A 16122-nucleotide genomic window follows, 5' to 3' on the forward strand; every position below is an offset into this window, starting at 1 on the left:
TTCTTGTTTTGCTCCTATCTGACCATTGACTACAAAAGAACTCTGCCTGGAGAGGGAAAAAAAGGGCTTCGGGGAATGTGTCACCATAGCTCTCACCTCACTCACACCTATGCCGACTGGGGAGACCTCTTCCTACCCACCGAAACCAACCGCCGCCGAGGTGACGGCGACACACACGCGATGCAATCTTAGCCGGCATTAGCGGAATTCAGAACCTCGCCGGTTATCCGGGTTGCTGCTTGACCCTGCCCGTGACTCCGTGCACGGCGCGGCACGGCGTGACCAAGGCGCCCGGTGACGTCAAACGGCGGTGATGGCGATGATGCCCCCCGGCTGTCGCTTCGACGCGCCGCCACGCCGGCCCGCCGTCATGACCGTCGTCGTCGTCGAGACCACGCCGCCGCGGCGGGAAGCAAGTGGAGGCCGGCGACGGACACACCGCGTTCAAACGACGTCGTTGGGGGCGTGGCGGGGCGTGTCGTGGCGGGGCGTGGTGGGGTGGGGCAGGGCGAGGCAGGGCGTGGTGGGGTGGGGCAGGGCGTGGCGGGGCGTGGCGAGGCGCGGCCGGCCCGCGATGCACGCCAGTAGCGATCTACAGCCGTCATCAGACTAGCACTTCTTTTGCCGGACGGAAAGTGAACTTCTCCCTTTATTGAAAACGAAAATGCATCGCGGAAAACGCCGGCGTCCAAACATACCCAGTAGACCGAGTTGGCGATATTTGCGGGTGTACGTGACTGCCGTGAGCAAACAGGCCGGTGCCGTTCACCTCGGGGCGTGTCTTTGGGTCTGTTTTGCCGGTCTTTCTCCTCCTTTGTCTGGGTCCTGAGCTGCCTCAGCGGGGACCACGGCTCTCTTCCAAAACAACAACTATCTCCACACTCTCTGAACTCATCGCACAACTCATCAGGTCTGAGCGTGACTGAGAGGACCGTGGCCCTCGTGAACAAATCTTTGCAGGGTTTCAGACGAATCAGAGCAGCCAGAAGCGGCGGCCAGGCACTTCGTGAACAAACCGGGGAACAAACCTTCTTGGTGCAGGGTCCTATGTGGGACTAAGACAACTCAGAGCAGCAGCTGAGAGGACCGTGCATCTCATCAATGAATCTAGGTGCACGGTTCTGGTGATCGCTACCGCAGTCCTGAAAACCTCACAGCATCATCTGCGCGGGAACCCGTCCCCTTGTTTCGGCTGCTGAGCACACATCGTTATTGCTCGATTTGTCCTCGTTCCCGGAACAAGTGCGGCGCTGATTCCGAATCACGCTCTGTCTCTCTCGCACCTATACGGGACGCCCCGTGAGTGCGAGAGAGACAGAGCGACGATCAGCCTGTTGGGCGGGGCGGCGGCGGCGGTCAGCTGGCGGTCTGACGGCATTATCGGCACTCCCTTCCCTTCACCGCCGCGTTCACCGCCCTGCGCAGCAGTCCTTTTATATCGGCTCCTCTTCGCCTTTAATTACCGGCTCCAGCATTCTCCCTGTCTGTCTGTCTGTCTGTCTGTCTGTCTGTCTGTCTGTCTGTCTGTCTGTCTGTCTGTCTGTTCGTCCGTCCGTTCGTCTTGCAGAGGATGGATGCACCGCGCCCCGCCCATCTGAACCCGGAAGGCCCCGGCGCCGCGTCGCCGCGTTCGAGTCCGACGACTGGCCCTGCTTCTCCTCGCCGAGGAGTGAGGAGTCTCCGGAGTCTCAGGACCGCAGAGCGGAGGGCCGGTCGCCGCTCGGGCGTCGCTGATTGGCGGAGAGCGAGAGAAAAACGAGGAGAAGCAGTGGCGGACTCGGCTCGCGATGCAAAAGCTGCAAAAGCTCGTTGTTGACGAGCAGGTCCCTGTGCGGCTGTGCGGCGTGCGCTTGGCGCGCGGAAGATGCTGGATGGCGGCGGCCGGATTTATGGAGAATCGGCGCACCCTTCCGCTTTGTTCGCCATCCGCGATTACTTTCACTGTTTAGTGCGCGGCGAGTCCGTCGAGGAGTCCGCCGTCTAACGTTCCGAGTCAACACGGGAGCCGATCGTTTTTAATGGCTTTTCTGATGTGCGTCACGATCAGCAGGAAGAAAGGATCGTCGTCGCGGCCTCCACACCGCGTTGCGTGCCGCGTCGCATAGGGTGGCCAACCCGGGCCAACCAACCAACCCTATGCGGGGGTGAGGTACCCGCTAGGGTTGCCAACCCAGCCTCGCCGGAATGGTCACAACGATATCGCAATTTCGAACCGCGCGCGTCCAACCCAAGACCAATCGGGCTGGTTGTGTTTACGCTGCCTCGCTCGATAATGACTTTTACGACTGTTGGTAGAAGAACAAGATCATCGTGGTGGGGGAAGGATTGGGGGGAGGGGAGGGGAGGGGGGAGCTTGGGGGTGCAGATTGCTGCGGGCAGGGAGAAGGGAGGAGCGGTGCCTGTGATGGACCACTAGGGACTGGGCGTGCCGGCCAGGGCGGGGTGGGGCGGGGACTAGGAGGGGACTGGCGGGGCGAGGCGGGGCGGGTTCGGCCGAGAGTATAAGAGGAGGGTGCTCCACATTAATGGACAGATCACTTCTAACTTGGAGCGTGGCTGCGTGGATTGTGCCTCATCCACCACTCCACTTGGACATTCGATTCAAGGTGCGTAGCGTTTCGGTGGGTTTTGTGCCCAGTTCGTTGTCAGTTGTTTCACACGACGTCCTCGCATACATTTTCTCGGTGATTTTGTTGCAATGTTTATTCGAAAAGGCTGGTTCTATTGGCACTTTTCAAGTTTCAAGGTTATCCGTTCAATCACTCGATACAGTTTTCGTGGTTATCTCAATCCACATGATTTGACAAGCAATTCTGACAATTTAAAAATCATTTTGACGCAAATTGCTTAGAACTGAGAAGATGGCTCTTTTTCCCTGCGAGGAAAGGAAAATGACCCATCTTCCTTGCACCACGCACCTTAAGATCTAATGTGTGCTTCTTAGTCACACATCTAAAGGAGTGCACTTCTAAAAGCGTTCTCTTATCTAATCCACTGGATCGGCGTTCTTTGACAGGAGTGTGCATGTCCAAAAGCACACCCCTTGAAATTTATACTTCCGCAAGTACATTCCAATAGAGGCGTACTTCTTGAAACTAATACTTATACTAATACTAATATTTATATACTAATACTTATACTAATGTGTACTAAGGACAGGTTGGATTTTGTAGTTTTAGTGTATGCTGTGAGTGATAAAACTGCTCGGCATGCATTGCATACGACATGTACTTATTCGCACGAAGTATCGACAAGGCTATGCCCTCTGTGAATCCCACTCGCAACAGCCCCCTCCCCGCTGCCGCCCGCGAGTCCCAATGGGCCGCATCATGCCGCGCCTCGTCGAACCCATTCGGCTAGTCCTGCCAGTCCTTCCAGTGTGACGCAAGGCGACGCGAGGCGTGGCGAAGGGCGTTGCCGGCGTGCTGCCCCGCGGCCCGCTCTAGGCCCACGGCGCCGGGGGCACTGCGCTTGTTTCGGTGGCCCAGCTGTCGGACTGGACGAGGCGGCCGGCAGCAGACTCATTCCGAGAGTCGTCGCTCTGTCTCCCTCGCACCCGTACGGGACGCCCCGTGAGTGCGAGAGAGACAGTGCGACGAGAAGGACGCTCGGAGTGAGTCTGCGGCAGGGCGATGCACAGGGCGGCCCTGCGCGTCGCGCCTTGCGTCAGACGGGCTTGTCTTCCGCACCACTTTCTTTGACTCCTTCGGCCGGCGCCAAGACCGCCAAGCAGTGCCCAGCAGCGCCTTCATTGGCCAACGCCGAGGCAGCCGAAGCCAGCAGGCACTCATTCCGAGGGTCGAAATCGTCGCTCTGCCTCCCTCGCACTCATGGGGCGTCCCCTGCAGGTGCGAGAGAGACGAGCGACGAAACGACTCTCGGAATCGGTGTCTACTGCCGAAGCGCGGTGAAGCTTTGGCCGAGTCTAGCCCTGGAGGTAATGACGAGCACGAGGCTGGCTTGCCTCTGGCTTGCCACACGCCGGCGGACAATTAAGATTACAAGCGCCGCGCGCGGCGTGATGCGCGTGATGCAAGCGGGCCCGGGTTCGAAACCCACCAAGTCTTCGTGGGGGTTTGATCCTAGAGACGCGATGCTCTCTCTTGGACTCGGAAGGAACAGCACAGTGGGCCAGAAGACACAGGTGGAGGCGGCCCAAAACTCTAGACGCGTTTTCAGCTTCAAAGACGCTTAATAGGACTCGAACTGAACGTGTGACCCCACCGATGAATTCCTCGTTCGGAGAGCAATCCATTGGTGGGGTCACACGTTCGGTTCGAGTCCCATTTAGCGACTCTGGAGCTCAAAACGCGCGCGCCGCCCCCACCAGTCGTCTGGCCCACTGTGGACTACTGCCCGGACGACGACGGCGTCCTGGTCGCCGGAGAAGGCAGTCTCGCAGAACGCGCCGGACTTTGCCTCAATAATGGAAGCCACGTACTTACTGACAAGGGGTGGCGGTAGCGGCTGGACCACTCCGACGTGATTCAATTTGCCGTGTTGTTGTTTTGGGGCGATCTGCGCGTCTCTCGCCTCACGCCGGTGCCGTATGGAGTGGGGCGGTGCCTGGCGGCGGTGAGGCGGATGGCACGTCGTCCTACCACTGTCAAAGTCAAGGACACACACACACACACACACACACACACACACACACACACACACACACACACACACACACACACACACACACACACACACACACACACACACAGTGGTGCAGTGTTGGCCGCTGTCCAGCGGCTGCCCAGTGGATGCGTTCAGCGCGATGACGATATCGCCCAGTCCGGTTGGCGGAGGGAGCCGGCCGCCTAAAAATAGAAACAGCGCCCAACGGTCTGGTTGAGTCACCAGCGAATCTAAATGTAGCGAAATGCAATCGAAATGTCTCTGTTACTTTCTGCAAACTGTCTAAATTTTGACCGAAACGCGGCGAGACGTTTTGTCTCGCCTCTGGACAATCCCGCGCGTCCGTCCCGTCCACTCCACTGCCTTCCATATCAGACTCCGCTCGCGTCATGCGTCGTCGTGAATGGTCGTCATGGCGACGCCGCGCTGCTTGGCACGCGTGCTGCGTGGCGCTGCGTGCTGGCGGGGTGTGGCGGGGCGTGGCGGGGCGGGGCGGGGCGGGGCGGGGCGGGGCGTGCGCGGCATGCGCGTTGACCACGCCGCCGCGCCGGGGAACCCCTAGCAGGCCTTGGCCGTGGACCACGGTCGACCCGCCCCAACCACACTGTAACGCCGCGGCACCGCGCCGCACTGCCGCCAAATTGGAGCTCCGTCCAGCAGTGGCGGATCCAGAGGCAACCTTTTGAGGGGCGGAGCGAAGTAGCACGCATAGGGCTCTTGAGCGCCCCGTTTAGAAGCGAGAGAAAGACGTAGAGACTAAAACGACTCTCGGAATCAGTCCGCGCTGCCCTGCGCTGTCTTCGTCGTCGTCGTTGTCTTCCTGCACGCGGAAGACAAAGACGAACTGGGATGAGTGGCCGCTGCTGCTGCCGCTGGCCGCCTCCTGTCTCCGTGCCACTCCGTGCGCTCGGAGTGTCTTGAGTCTCACCGGCTGGGAAACAGGTTATGCCCGACCCGCCGGCGCAGCGCGCAGCACAGCAGCCGTGCAGAGCACCGCGTTGACAATGGCGAGGGGCATCGCCATCCAAGGGCGGATCCAGAGACGCGTTCAGGGGGGGGGGGCGTAAAAGTTGCCTACTTGCAGAGAGAAAGGGCGACTTGTTGCCTACCTTGTTCTTGTTGCCCACCGTCAGGGGAAGGCACAGTGGGCCAGAAGACCGGTGGAGGCGGCCAAAACTCTAGACACGTTTTGAGCTCCAGAGTCGCTAAATGGGACTCGAAACGAGCGTGTGACCCCACCAACGGATTGCTCTCCGAACGAGGAATCCATAGGTGGGGTCACACGTTCGGTTCGAGTCCTGTTTAGCGACTCTGGAGCTCAAAACGCGTCTAGAGTTTTGTCCGCCTCCACCGGTCTTCTGGCCCACTGTGGGAGGGCGGCGCTCTGAAGCGCGGTTCGTCGCTCTGTCTCCATCGCACTCTTCAGGAGAGCCCCGTGAGTGCGACAGAGACGGAGCGACGAAATGGCCGCGGCGCGCGGACTGGCACTGGCTCTGCACAAGGCGCGGTGCAGCCGGCCCGGCCCGGCGGGCAGCTGATCGCGGGGAAGGCCGTGAAACGCAGCAGCCTGGTCGCAGCACGCCGTCGCTCCGTCTCTCTCGCACCCCTACGGAGCGCCGCACGAGTGCGAGAGAGACGGAGCGACGGCAGCGTTCGGAACCGGAAGCTCCGACAACAGCAGCGGCACGCGCGTGATAGCGGGACATTGGCACTGGCAGGGCTATCGGAACGTCCTTCGACGCGATTCCGAGTTCGACGTGCCTACACTTAAAGTACGGTCCAAAAAACGCGAAACCAACTTACGATGCTCTGACCACCGCCGCTGCCGCCGCGCCACTGTCACTCACGGCGTTATTATCGCCGCCACCTGGCGTCGCCTGCAGACTGATTCCCGGAGTCGTGTTCGCCACCCTTGTCTCTCTCGCACTCATGGGGCGTCCCGTACAGGTGCGAGAGAGACAGAGCGACGACTCTCGGAATCAGTCTGCAGGCGTGGTGCGCTTTGACGTCACAGAATCGCAGCGCAGCCTCACTTCCCCGTCGGTGCGTGTAGCGTTGTTGTCATTTTTTTGCCTCCAAAGACTTTGCTGTTGTTGTTCAAAGCGAGAGAGGGAGAGAACAAGGATGCATCTGCGCGAGGGAGATAAGAGAGAGGTTTGGGGAGGGGTTGGGCCGGCCGGGGGGTAATCTACTCTCTCGGTGATCCTGGAAGCCAGGCGAGCCAGGCTGCAGACTGATTCCGCACGGCTCAGGCGTTCCTTTTGTCTCTCTCTCTCTCTCCCTCTCGCACCAGTTGAGGACGCCGACGACGGAGTGCGAGAGCGACGGAGCGACGAAAACAATTGTTCGGAATCGTCCTGCTGCAGGCAGCCGGCGTCCGGGGAAGGGGCGCGGGGCGGGGCGGGTCGCGATGTGTCGCTCTCTTTATATAAAGAGCGCGTGGCGGCGCACTCACACACTCGCACACACTGTCTCACTGCCTCCCCGTCGTCGGGGACGAAGGGAGCTTCGGCGAGTTTCCGCGCGCCGCGCCACTCCGCGCCACTCGCCCGGCCAGTCACTCCGTCGTCGGCGTGCTTCGCGGCGCTCCGCGTCCACGACTTGCTACAGTGTGCCGCACGCACGGTCCCCGCCCGAGAGCGCCTGCCTGGCCTGCCGGCCGCAGCCGTTGAGGGCGACACCGTGTTCGACCGTGGTCCGAGTGTGTGTGTGTGTGAGTGATTTTCGGCGGCGATTTTTCGACGTCGCTGTCCACCGACACCGGTGGTGAGTCACTGAGGCCAAGGACTTGCAGCTGCACTGGGCTGAGACTCGTTTTCGTCGCTCTGTCTCCCTCGCACTGATTAAGCGCATCGTAAGGGTGCGAGAGAGACGGCGTTGAAAGCATTGCTCGGAATCAACCACCGCGGCGTGGACACGATGGACATGGCGTGGACGGGGATTGGACTTGGACACGGCGTCCCTGGGCCGGCTAGGCTAGGCTAGGCTGCAGTTTCACGGCCAGACTTGGTGTTTTTTTTTCGTAGGATTTGAACCCGTGGACTCGCGAGCGGACGAAAATAGGAAGAGGAGTCGACCCAAAGCCGTCGTAGCTCAGACTCACGATAAAAGGGGAACTGAATCGCCATCAAAGGGAATTAGAAGTTAGTTATCACCGTGTTAACACCCAAGGAGGTTCGGCAGTGTTTTTTATCCGGATGCTCTGCGGCAGTGGCGGATCCAGATTCGGCCTGAGGGAGGCGCAAAAAGGCTCTTTTTGCCTGCTCACAGGGACAAAGTGGGGCTTTTTGCCGTTATTTGTCTAGCTTTCAGGCGGAAATCTAGGGGCCAAGAGGGCCCTTTTTGCCTCCCCGCTGGATCCACACCTGCTCCGTGGCAGGTACGCGGGTCCGGCAGGGCACGCCGTGGCGTGGTGTGGTATACGACTTCGCGCGGCAAGGCCCATGGCAAGGCCCGCCGTGGGCAAGGCTCCTTGCCGCCGCTCTCGTTCGCCCGCCCGCCTCACCCGTTTGACTCCGAACAACGCCGTCCTCCCCGTCTCTCTCGCACTCGCGGGGCGTCCCTAAGGGCGCGACAGAGACGGCGCGAAGGAGGCGCACTTTCCGGAGTCGAACTGCAGAGACGTGTGATTGCCTCGTCGGGCCGGCGCTTTCCTACTAGAGCAGTGGCGGCTCGGTAAACGACCCATAGCGTTCTCAACGAGGTTCCAAACGACGCGCGCGAGGAGCGCGACACCGCATCCTAAACAAGGGCGGATCCAGAGACGGGTTCGGGGGGTGGTCGTGAGAGTGGCCTGCCTCCAGGGGCAAAGTGTGACTTTTCGACCACCGTCGGGGCGCTTCCCTCCTAAATCAGTGCCTGATCGGCCTGGTCCTGAAACGCTGCGCCGCCGGCCACATCAACATCTCAAAGAACTCTGTTTTGTTTCAGATTTTCGCGCGGACCAACATCACCATGGCCTTGTCCGGCTCCGTGTGCGTCCTGGCGGTGCTGGCGGTGGTCCTGGTGGGCCAGACGACGGCCGCCCCCGCCCCCGAGCCCGCGCCGACGCCCAGCCCCATCTGGAGGCTGTTCGGCGGCCTGGGCGGCTACAGCGGCGGCTACAGCGGCGGCTACAACCGCGGCGGCTTCGGCGGCTACGGCCAGCGCGGCTCGCGAGCTTACAACGGGCCGCCGCCAGAAGGGCCCAACGAGTACAAAGCCATCTGCAGGGTCAACAACGCCGACAACTACGCCTTCGGGCCGGGGCACATCCCCGCCGGGCCGGTGTGCCCGTGGTAGTCGGTTCGACCAGTTCGGTTCCACGATGCGTTTTTGAAGGCTGTGACTTTTTATTACTATTATTTTAATTTGATTTTACGCTTGGTGGTGACTGTGATACCGGCGAGGAGTGAGTTGGTGGAGAGCACGAAGTGAATCAGAGGGCGTACACTCTATATGTCTTGCTATGAAATTTGAACTGCGTTACAGTGGATTTGGCGCTAGCATGATACGAATATTTTGAGGGTTTTCACTTTAAGATGCAAAGAAAAACCTTCGTAATAGGGTTAGGTTAGGTACCAAAAAATAAAAAAAAAAAAAAAACCGCTCTGGTCATGCTTGCGCCATTTGCCTCGTACTGTGGGAAAGACACTTTTGGAGTGTACAGTGCGACGAGTTTCCTCGTGAGATTCCCTTCCGGAGGCTCCACACTCTAGCTTGCTTTTTCTCCTGTGATCTTTGTAAACCATGACAGTATGCCGGGAAAAAATCCCGTTATTTAAGAATAAGTTATTGATTTATTGTATAAGTGTGTGCAACGTTGTTGTTGCAAGAACCGAAACAAAGTCTGCGGCGCTTCTCCGTGGCCATTCTGATCTTCTTCCAGTTGAATGATTCCTAGTCAAAATGGTCTGAAGGCGATCCAATAAATTATTTGTTTCTGGAACTCTGACTCCACATTCCAATAATACCCCGAACAAACCACATTTTCGCACCAAAAAATGGAAGGTGTCCAAGGACCATTGGGCGCCGGTCATCTTTTTTCTTGGACCCATCCCCACACAAATCTGAGGTGGCCGACCAATTTTGTCGAAAAAAAAAAAGCTTATACACTTTTGTTTTAAACATGCGCCACAAATTTAAAATGGCACAAATTTGAGTATATTTTGCTAGAGCACTCCCTAATGACTTCCTTACACTACTTCAAGGACCACTATTCAGACCAAAACATTCCTTTTCTAGCTTGAATCATTTGAGCATGCGCCGGGACGGTAGGCAACCGATCGTCACTGGCCTCTTCACCGCACCAGACCAAAGCTCAACGAGCGTCACGCGAAAAGGCATTTTTGTCGGTGTTGTCACACAGCGCCGGAAAAGTAGACCACCCTTTTAGCACGTCGTAGGGAAGACGAACAAAACAAGACGCTCGGGAACCGAACCCTGGTCCTTCAGGCTCCACACATAAGGCCCCGTCGTGAGCTAGTATTTAAAGCGGACAAGTCAATTCTTGTTACGCTCCAGGAGACGTCCAGACATCCTTGTGGATACCCTGCTCGTATCGCTGTCCCATACGAACATACTCCCCGCTCCAAGCGACGCTACGTACCTGCAACGGCCGGAGAGCTCCGGCGATACCCCGCGCCGTGCTTGCGCCGCACAGTGGGCCAGAAGACCGGTGGAGGCGGCCAAAATTCTAGACGCGTCTTCAGCTCCAGAGTCGCTAAACAGGCCTCGAACCGAACGTGTGACCCCACCAATGGATTGCTCTCCGAACGAGGAACCCATTGGCGGGGTCACACGTTCGATTCGAGTCCTATTTAACGACTCTGGAGCTCAAAACGCGTCTAGAATTTTGGCCGCCTCCACCGGTCTTCTGGCCCACTGTGCGCCGTGCTGGACGTGGACGTTGGGTGGCCCGCCTGCCGGGCGCAGCTCACGGCCTGGACGTCCGTTGGGTGGCCTGCGCGCGGCGCAGCGCGGCGGCACGGCAAATGCACACGCCCCTCCAGGACGCTGCCTGCAACAGGGCGACGACAGCACCAAGGACGGATCCAGACGCGGGTTCACGGGGAGTAGGGGTGTCGCAAAAGTTGCCTACCCACAGGGGCACAGTTGTTGTCTTTCAGGTGGCATTCAGGGGGATAACCAGCGAGGCCGCCATCGCCTCCCCCTGGATCCACGATCCACGCCCGCAGACTGATTCCCAGAGTCGTTTCCGTCGCTCTGTCTCTCCCGTACTCATGGGGCGTCTCGTGCAGGCGCGAGAGAGACACCGACGAAAACGACCCTCGGAATCGGTCTGCTGGACAACGAGGCGGCAACGCGAGAACAGACCGCGGTCTGGCTTGCCTAGAGGCTTGCCGCTGTTTGCACGCCGTTGGCACATTGGGGCTCATTTGAGGTTTGGCCCAAGTAGAGCAACCAGGGCAAATTACGCACAGCACACACACTGGTTATGCGTTGGTGTGACGTCACTGGCAGCGCGGTGACCAATCAGAGCGGCGCGCGGCCGTAACGCATGACCGCAGCGGGCATCGCATTCGAGCGCTCGTTCGAGAGCTCGTTCGAGAGGACGGCGCTCTCAGTGAGTCAGCACAGAAGCCTGCCGCGCCGAAATTTGGAATAATGAGCATCGTTGCGTTGTGCAGAGAAGGAGTTTACATCATTAAGCCTGCCTCTGCCTCTCCCTGTTCTTCATCATCAGCGCTGTTAGGCCTCAGCAGACCTCTAGCGTTCTTGGACCTCACCAAACTATCCTCGACCAATAATTGTGTGCGGCTGTCCTCATTTTTGAGAAATTGAAACAGTCATTCCAGGTCACGTCACAGCCCGAATAGAACCTTGCAGGCGGCAAGGTGGGCGGTGCGGATCGTAGATACCTCGCCTTTTCCCAATCTTTTTTCTCACTACTATCAAAGATTTACTCTCGCACGTCGCTTCAAGAAACCAACAAAAAATACTAAGATAAACAAAAACAACTGAAACAAGCTTTGGCTTTTTCTGCTTCCCGCCTGCGAGGTAGGCAGCCGCTGCGGTGCGACGCACGGGTGCGTTGCCGCCGTCCGGTTGCCTACGCTGCCATTACCATTAAGGGCTAGACCACAAGGCGCTCCCGCGCAGTGTGTGCGTTGCTGGCCGCGCTCCACGCTGCGCGCTGTCTGCCTGTCCTCTGTCCGTCCGTCCGTCTGTCTGTCTGTCTGTCTGTCTGTCTGTCTGTCTGTCCGTCTGTCTGTCTGTCTGTCTGTCTGTCTGTCTGTCTGTCCGTCTGTCTGTCTGTCTGTCTGTCTGTCTGTCTGTCTGTCTGTCTGTCTGTCCGTCTGTCTGTCTGTCTGTCTGTCTGTCTGTCTGTCCGTCTGTCTGTCTGTCTGTCTGTCTGTCTGTCTGTCTGTCCGTCTGTCTGTCTGTCTGTCTGTCTGTCTGTCTGTCTGTCTGTCTGTCTGTCCGTCTGTCTGTCTGTCTGTCTGTCTGTCTGTCTGTCTGTCTGTCTGTCTGTCTGTCTGTCCGTCTGTCCGTCCGTCTGTCTGTCTGTCTGTCTGTCTGTCTGTCTGTCTGTCTGTCCGTCCGTCCGGCGAGTCGCCACGGGGCGTGCAGCGCGGCGGCTGCGATAAAGATTGATGTTTTCCTTACAGCGTCTGCAGCTTGCAGTGCAGGTGGTGGGTCTAGGACAACTCGTCCCTGTCGACTCGTTCCCGAGCCAGTACGGTCCCGGGATATCTCGTCCCAACCCCAACTGGGCCCGTCCCAAATCGTCCCAAATTTAAAAAAAAATCAATTTTATTGGCCTTTGTCCTGAACCCTCCTGTTTAGAGGTGCACACTGAAAAGTCAAAGGACGGAATCCATTCCATCCTAGGGGAAAGAAACAAAGTCTCGCCATTCTGTGGCGGAAATCAAAAGTCTCAACGTTTTTTTTTTTTGTTTTTTTTTTGCGACAAACAAAAGTCTGACCATTTTTTGGCGAGAAACAAATGTCTCGCCAAAATATGCAACCCCACTATATTGGATACCGGGAAATATCCCAGTCAATTGGTATTGCCATATTTTGGCGAGACATTTGTTTCTCGCCAAAAATGGTGAGACTTTTTTTTCTCGCCCATAAAATGGTGAGACTTTTGTTTCTCGCGAGACTTTTTTGTCTCACCACGGCCACCTCCTCCTGTAGGTCGTCCAGGATCACTTACAGCGTGGGGTGGTTCTTGCCCACCAGGGCACCCACGCCTCGCATGTGTTGGTGGTCTAGACAAGGTCTAGACTCGGCCCCAACAATGGTGCCGGGGACGAGTTGGTCCGGTCGGGGGACCGAGTTCAAAAAACAGCCGGGAACGAGATAACGTTGGGACCAATAGAGTTGGGAACGAGTTGGTGGGGACGAGCTGTCCTGCTCCCCAGGTGGTGAGGGGACACTCTGCGGAGAACACGCTCAGGGATACCGGACACCCCAACCTAACCTAGTCGATGCAGGCTCAATGCGCCGCGTCGTGGAGGCAGGGCGCCGCACAGTGGGCCAGAAGAACGGTGGAGGTGGATCCACGTTTTGTGCCCCAGAGTCGCTAAATGGGACTAGAAACGAACGTGTGACCCCACGAATAGATTGCTCTCCCAACGAGGAATCCATTGGTGGGGTCACACGTTCGGTTCGAGTCCTTCTAAGCGACTCTGGGGCACGAAACGCGTCTAGAATTTTGGCCGCCTCCACCGGTCTTCTGGCCCACTGTGCGGCGGCAACCCGACGGCGGCAGCGAGAGACCGATATGATAACAACAATATTGTTCCGAGGTTGATTTCCCTCAGTGCAAACGGAGAGGGTAAACAGAGTGGAGCGCTAACGCAGTCAGTTTGCAGCGGGTACATTCTACCTCCGTGGCGCCCTACCTCACCGTCGTCATTCCACGTGCAGGTAGCCCAATCAACTGCGTCATTTGCAATGAGTCTCAACAACGTACTGGTAGACTCAGTACCCGAGTCAGCACAGCACCCACTGCCAGTGCCGCCCGATTCCGATGGATCATTTCGTTGCTCTGTCTCTCTCGCACTCAACGAGCGTCTCGTAGGGGTGCGAGAGAGACAGAGCGACCAAACGACCCTCCTCCTCAATCAAGCGGCTGATGTAGTGATGGACCCATTTCCCGAAATTTGAGGCCAAGGACCCGGCTGGCCGGCTTGCCCTTCGCCCTGCCGGCCTGTGTGCCGACCTGCGCGAGGCCCGCGAGGCCTTTCCCGCACTGGCCGCACTGGCCGCAGGGCCGCGTCAAATTGTTGTATAAATAAAAGAGTTGCACAACGGGCGCCCGTGCCGGGTGGCGCCTGGCCGGTGGCGCCTGGCCGGTGGTGCCGCTCCCGTTCCAGTGAAAGCTCGGCCAAAGAGGCGGCAGTGCGTCAAGGCGTTCGTCCGGGGTGCCGACGACGCATAGCTTATCGCCGACCTTCTAAAACGGTCTCGGACACACGACGCCGACGCCGCTTCCGCCAGACAAAGACAAAAACAAAAACAATCATCAACAATAATGACCGACAGCAGCGCTGCGCCAGTAGGGACACGCAGAGTCTCGCCCTTAGGTTGTCCGTTGTTGTTGTTGTTGTTGTTGTTGTTGTTGTTGTTGTTGTTGTTGTTGTTGTTTACGATTAAATCTCCAAATACTGAGTGCGCCGCTTACGCAAGCCGTGCGCGTCGGCTCGCATTGTTCTGCGATTGAACGTTCGGGGCGTTCGGAACGCATTAAGGCGAGCGTCGTTGTCGACGCTCTGTCTCTCTCGCACCTACAGGGGACGCCCCATGAGTGCGAGAGAGACAGAGCGACGAAAACGACTCTGGGAATCGGTCTGCAGGCGCGGCGGCGGCGGCCTGGGCGCTCGGCTTGCACGGCGGGGTGTCCGCGTCCCCGCGGTCCCCGCAGCACGCCGCCGACGACGGCGACCTTGCAAGGTCATCGTGCATCACGAGGCAACATCGGATAAGCAGGGCTCCGGGATGCACCCCGCGGGGCGGGGCGCAGGGCGCATAGGGCGGCCGCCGGAGTGGCTGGCCGCCGCCACAGGAGCGGATCCAGGGTTTTTCAGAGGAGGGGGTAAAGTATCGCTTTTGGTCGGCTTACAGTGGCAAGCAGTGCTTACATTCCAGGCGGCCTATCTCGTGCCCAAGGGGCGGGTCATCACCCCCACCACCACCCCTCCCTTGGATCCGCGCCTGGGCCGCCGCAAGCACACCAACAAGACACTGACGGTCTAACTCTTGGGTGGCAGAGCAGGGGATTTTAGCAAGACAGTCATGAAACAGAGCAGAGTGTTGTTATTTCTTTTTCTAGTGGCGTCGTCCCGCAGCCGGCCGTCGATGCCGGGGCACGCAGCACTGCGCAGCGAGCAACGCGGCGAGCCACGCAGCGAGCTGCAGTGCGGGCAAATTAGTGGGCGGGGAGGCATGCAGGCTAACTTGATATTCGCGGCAAGGCTGGCCGCCGGCGGACCGATGTCCAGAGTCGTTCTCGTCGCTCTGTCTCTCTCGCACCTGCAGGGGACGCCTGGGAGTGCGAGAGAGACAGAGCGACGACAACGACTCTCGGAATCAGTGTGCCCGTGCTCGCGTATCGGCGCACTGGCGGCCTGGCGGACCGCGGCGCCGAAGCGCTGCCCGCCCCGCGCGGCGCGCGCCCCGTTTGGGAACGCGTTGACTGAGTCAGACTGACCAATGGGTGAGGTAACCTGAGCAAGCACAAGAGCCGTGTCCTTGGCGGGCCTCGCGACGCCGATCGACACTTCGACACTGCAATTTGGCCGCCGGGAATTTGAATGGCAAGCCGTATCGAGCGGCCCACAGCCCCAGACGCCCCAGGCCTCGCCGACAAGGCGAAAATGCATTTTTCAACGACCGCCCGGCCAGCGCCGTGGACGCCGTGCATCAAGTGCCGTTTGAGGCGCATTTTGCTTCAAGTCACGACTGGACTTCTTTTCGCCTTGTTTATTAAGGAGCGCGTGCCCTCTAGCCCACCCGCCCCGCCCCGCCCCGCCGTGCCAAAGGACGACGGCCCCAGACCGCAGAGCAGCCGACAGCGCCACGGCTTTACGAGAACAAGTGGAACGGCTCAATGAGCAAGCAGCGCCACTACCCCACTGCAAAAACAGCTGCCGCCCTCCGCCGCCCCAAAATAAATAATCTATTGATTTTTTCCCTTTTTCAAGTTTAGCAGGTCAGGTACGCAGGTTATGCTAATGATAATAATTTAGAGCTGGCACGTAGGCATGGCATCATCAAACCGAGTGCGGCCGGTGCACTGGGTTCTGATGGCCGGCGACCGCGGGTCACTCCGGCATGCCGCGGTAGTTTCGTTCCGAAGCGCGCCATCGTCGCACCGTCTCTCTCGCGCACTCCGGCACGCCCCATGAGTGCGAGAGAGACATAGCGACGACTGAGGCGTTCGGATCCGAACGGCTGGCACGCCGCCTGGTGCGTGGCGTGCGTGGCGTGGCCGTGCGTGGCGCCGCAGGGAGGTCTGCCGCTTGCCACGCTTGCGCGGTGACAGCT

General features: G+C 58.8%; 1 protein-coding gene across 1 annotated transcript; it reads left to right on the top strand.

Moving 5' to 3' along the window:
• The first annotated feature begins 2552 nt into the window (after positions 1 to 2552).
• On the top strand, positions 2553 to 9553 carry LOC117653313 (eukaryotic peptide chain release factor GTP-binding subunit-like). Its single transcript, XM_034398918.1, has 2 exons — positions 2553 to 2606; positions 8557 to 9553. Exon 2 carries the CDS (start codon positions 8581 to 8583, stop codon positions 8905 to 8907), a length of 327 nt encoding a protein of 108 aa, XP_034254809.1. The 5' UTR covers positions 2553 to 2606; positions 8557 to 8580; the 3' UTR covers positions 8908 to 9553.
• Positions 9554 to 16122: the final 6569 nt, after the last annotated feature.

Source organism: Thrips palmi, unplaced genomic scaffold (assembly GCF_012932325.1).
Source record: "Thrips palmi isolate BJ-2018 unplaced genomic scaffold, TpBJ-2018v1 HiC_scaffold_8, whole genome shotgun sequence".
Taxonomy (NCBI): domain Eukaryota; kingdom Metazoa; phylum Arthropoda; class Insecta; order Thysanoptera; family Thripidae; genus Thrips; species Thrips palmi.

Coding starts and splice junctions, on each gene's coding strand:
- LOC117653313 (XM_034398918.1), top strand. CDS start 8,581: ATGGCCTTGTCCGGCTCCGTGTGCGTCCTGGCGGTGCTGGCGGTGGTC.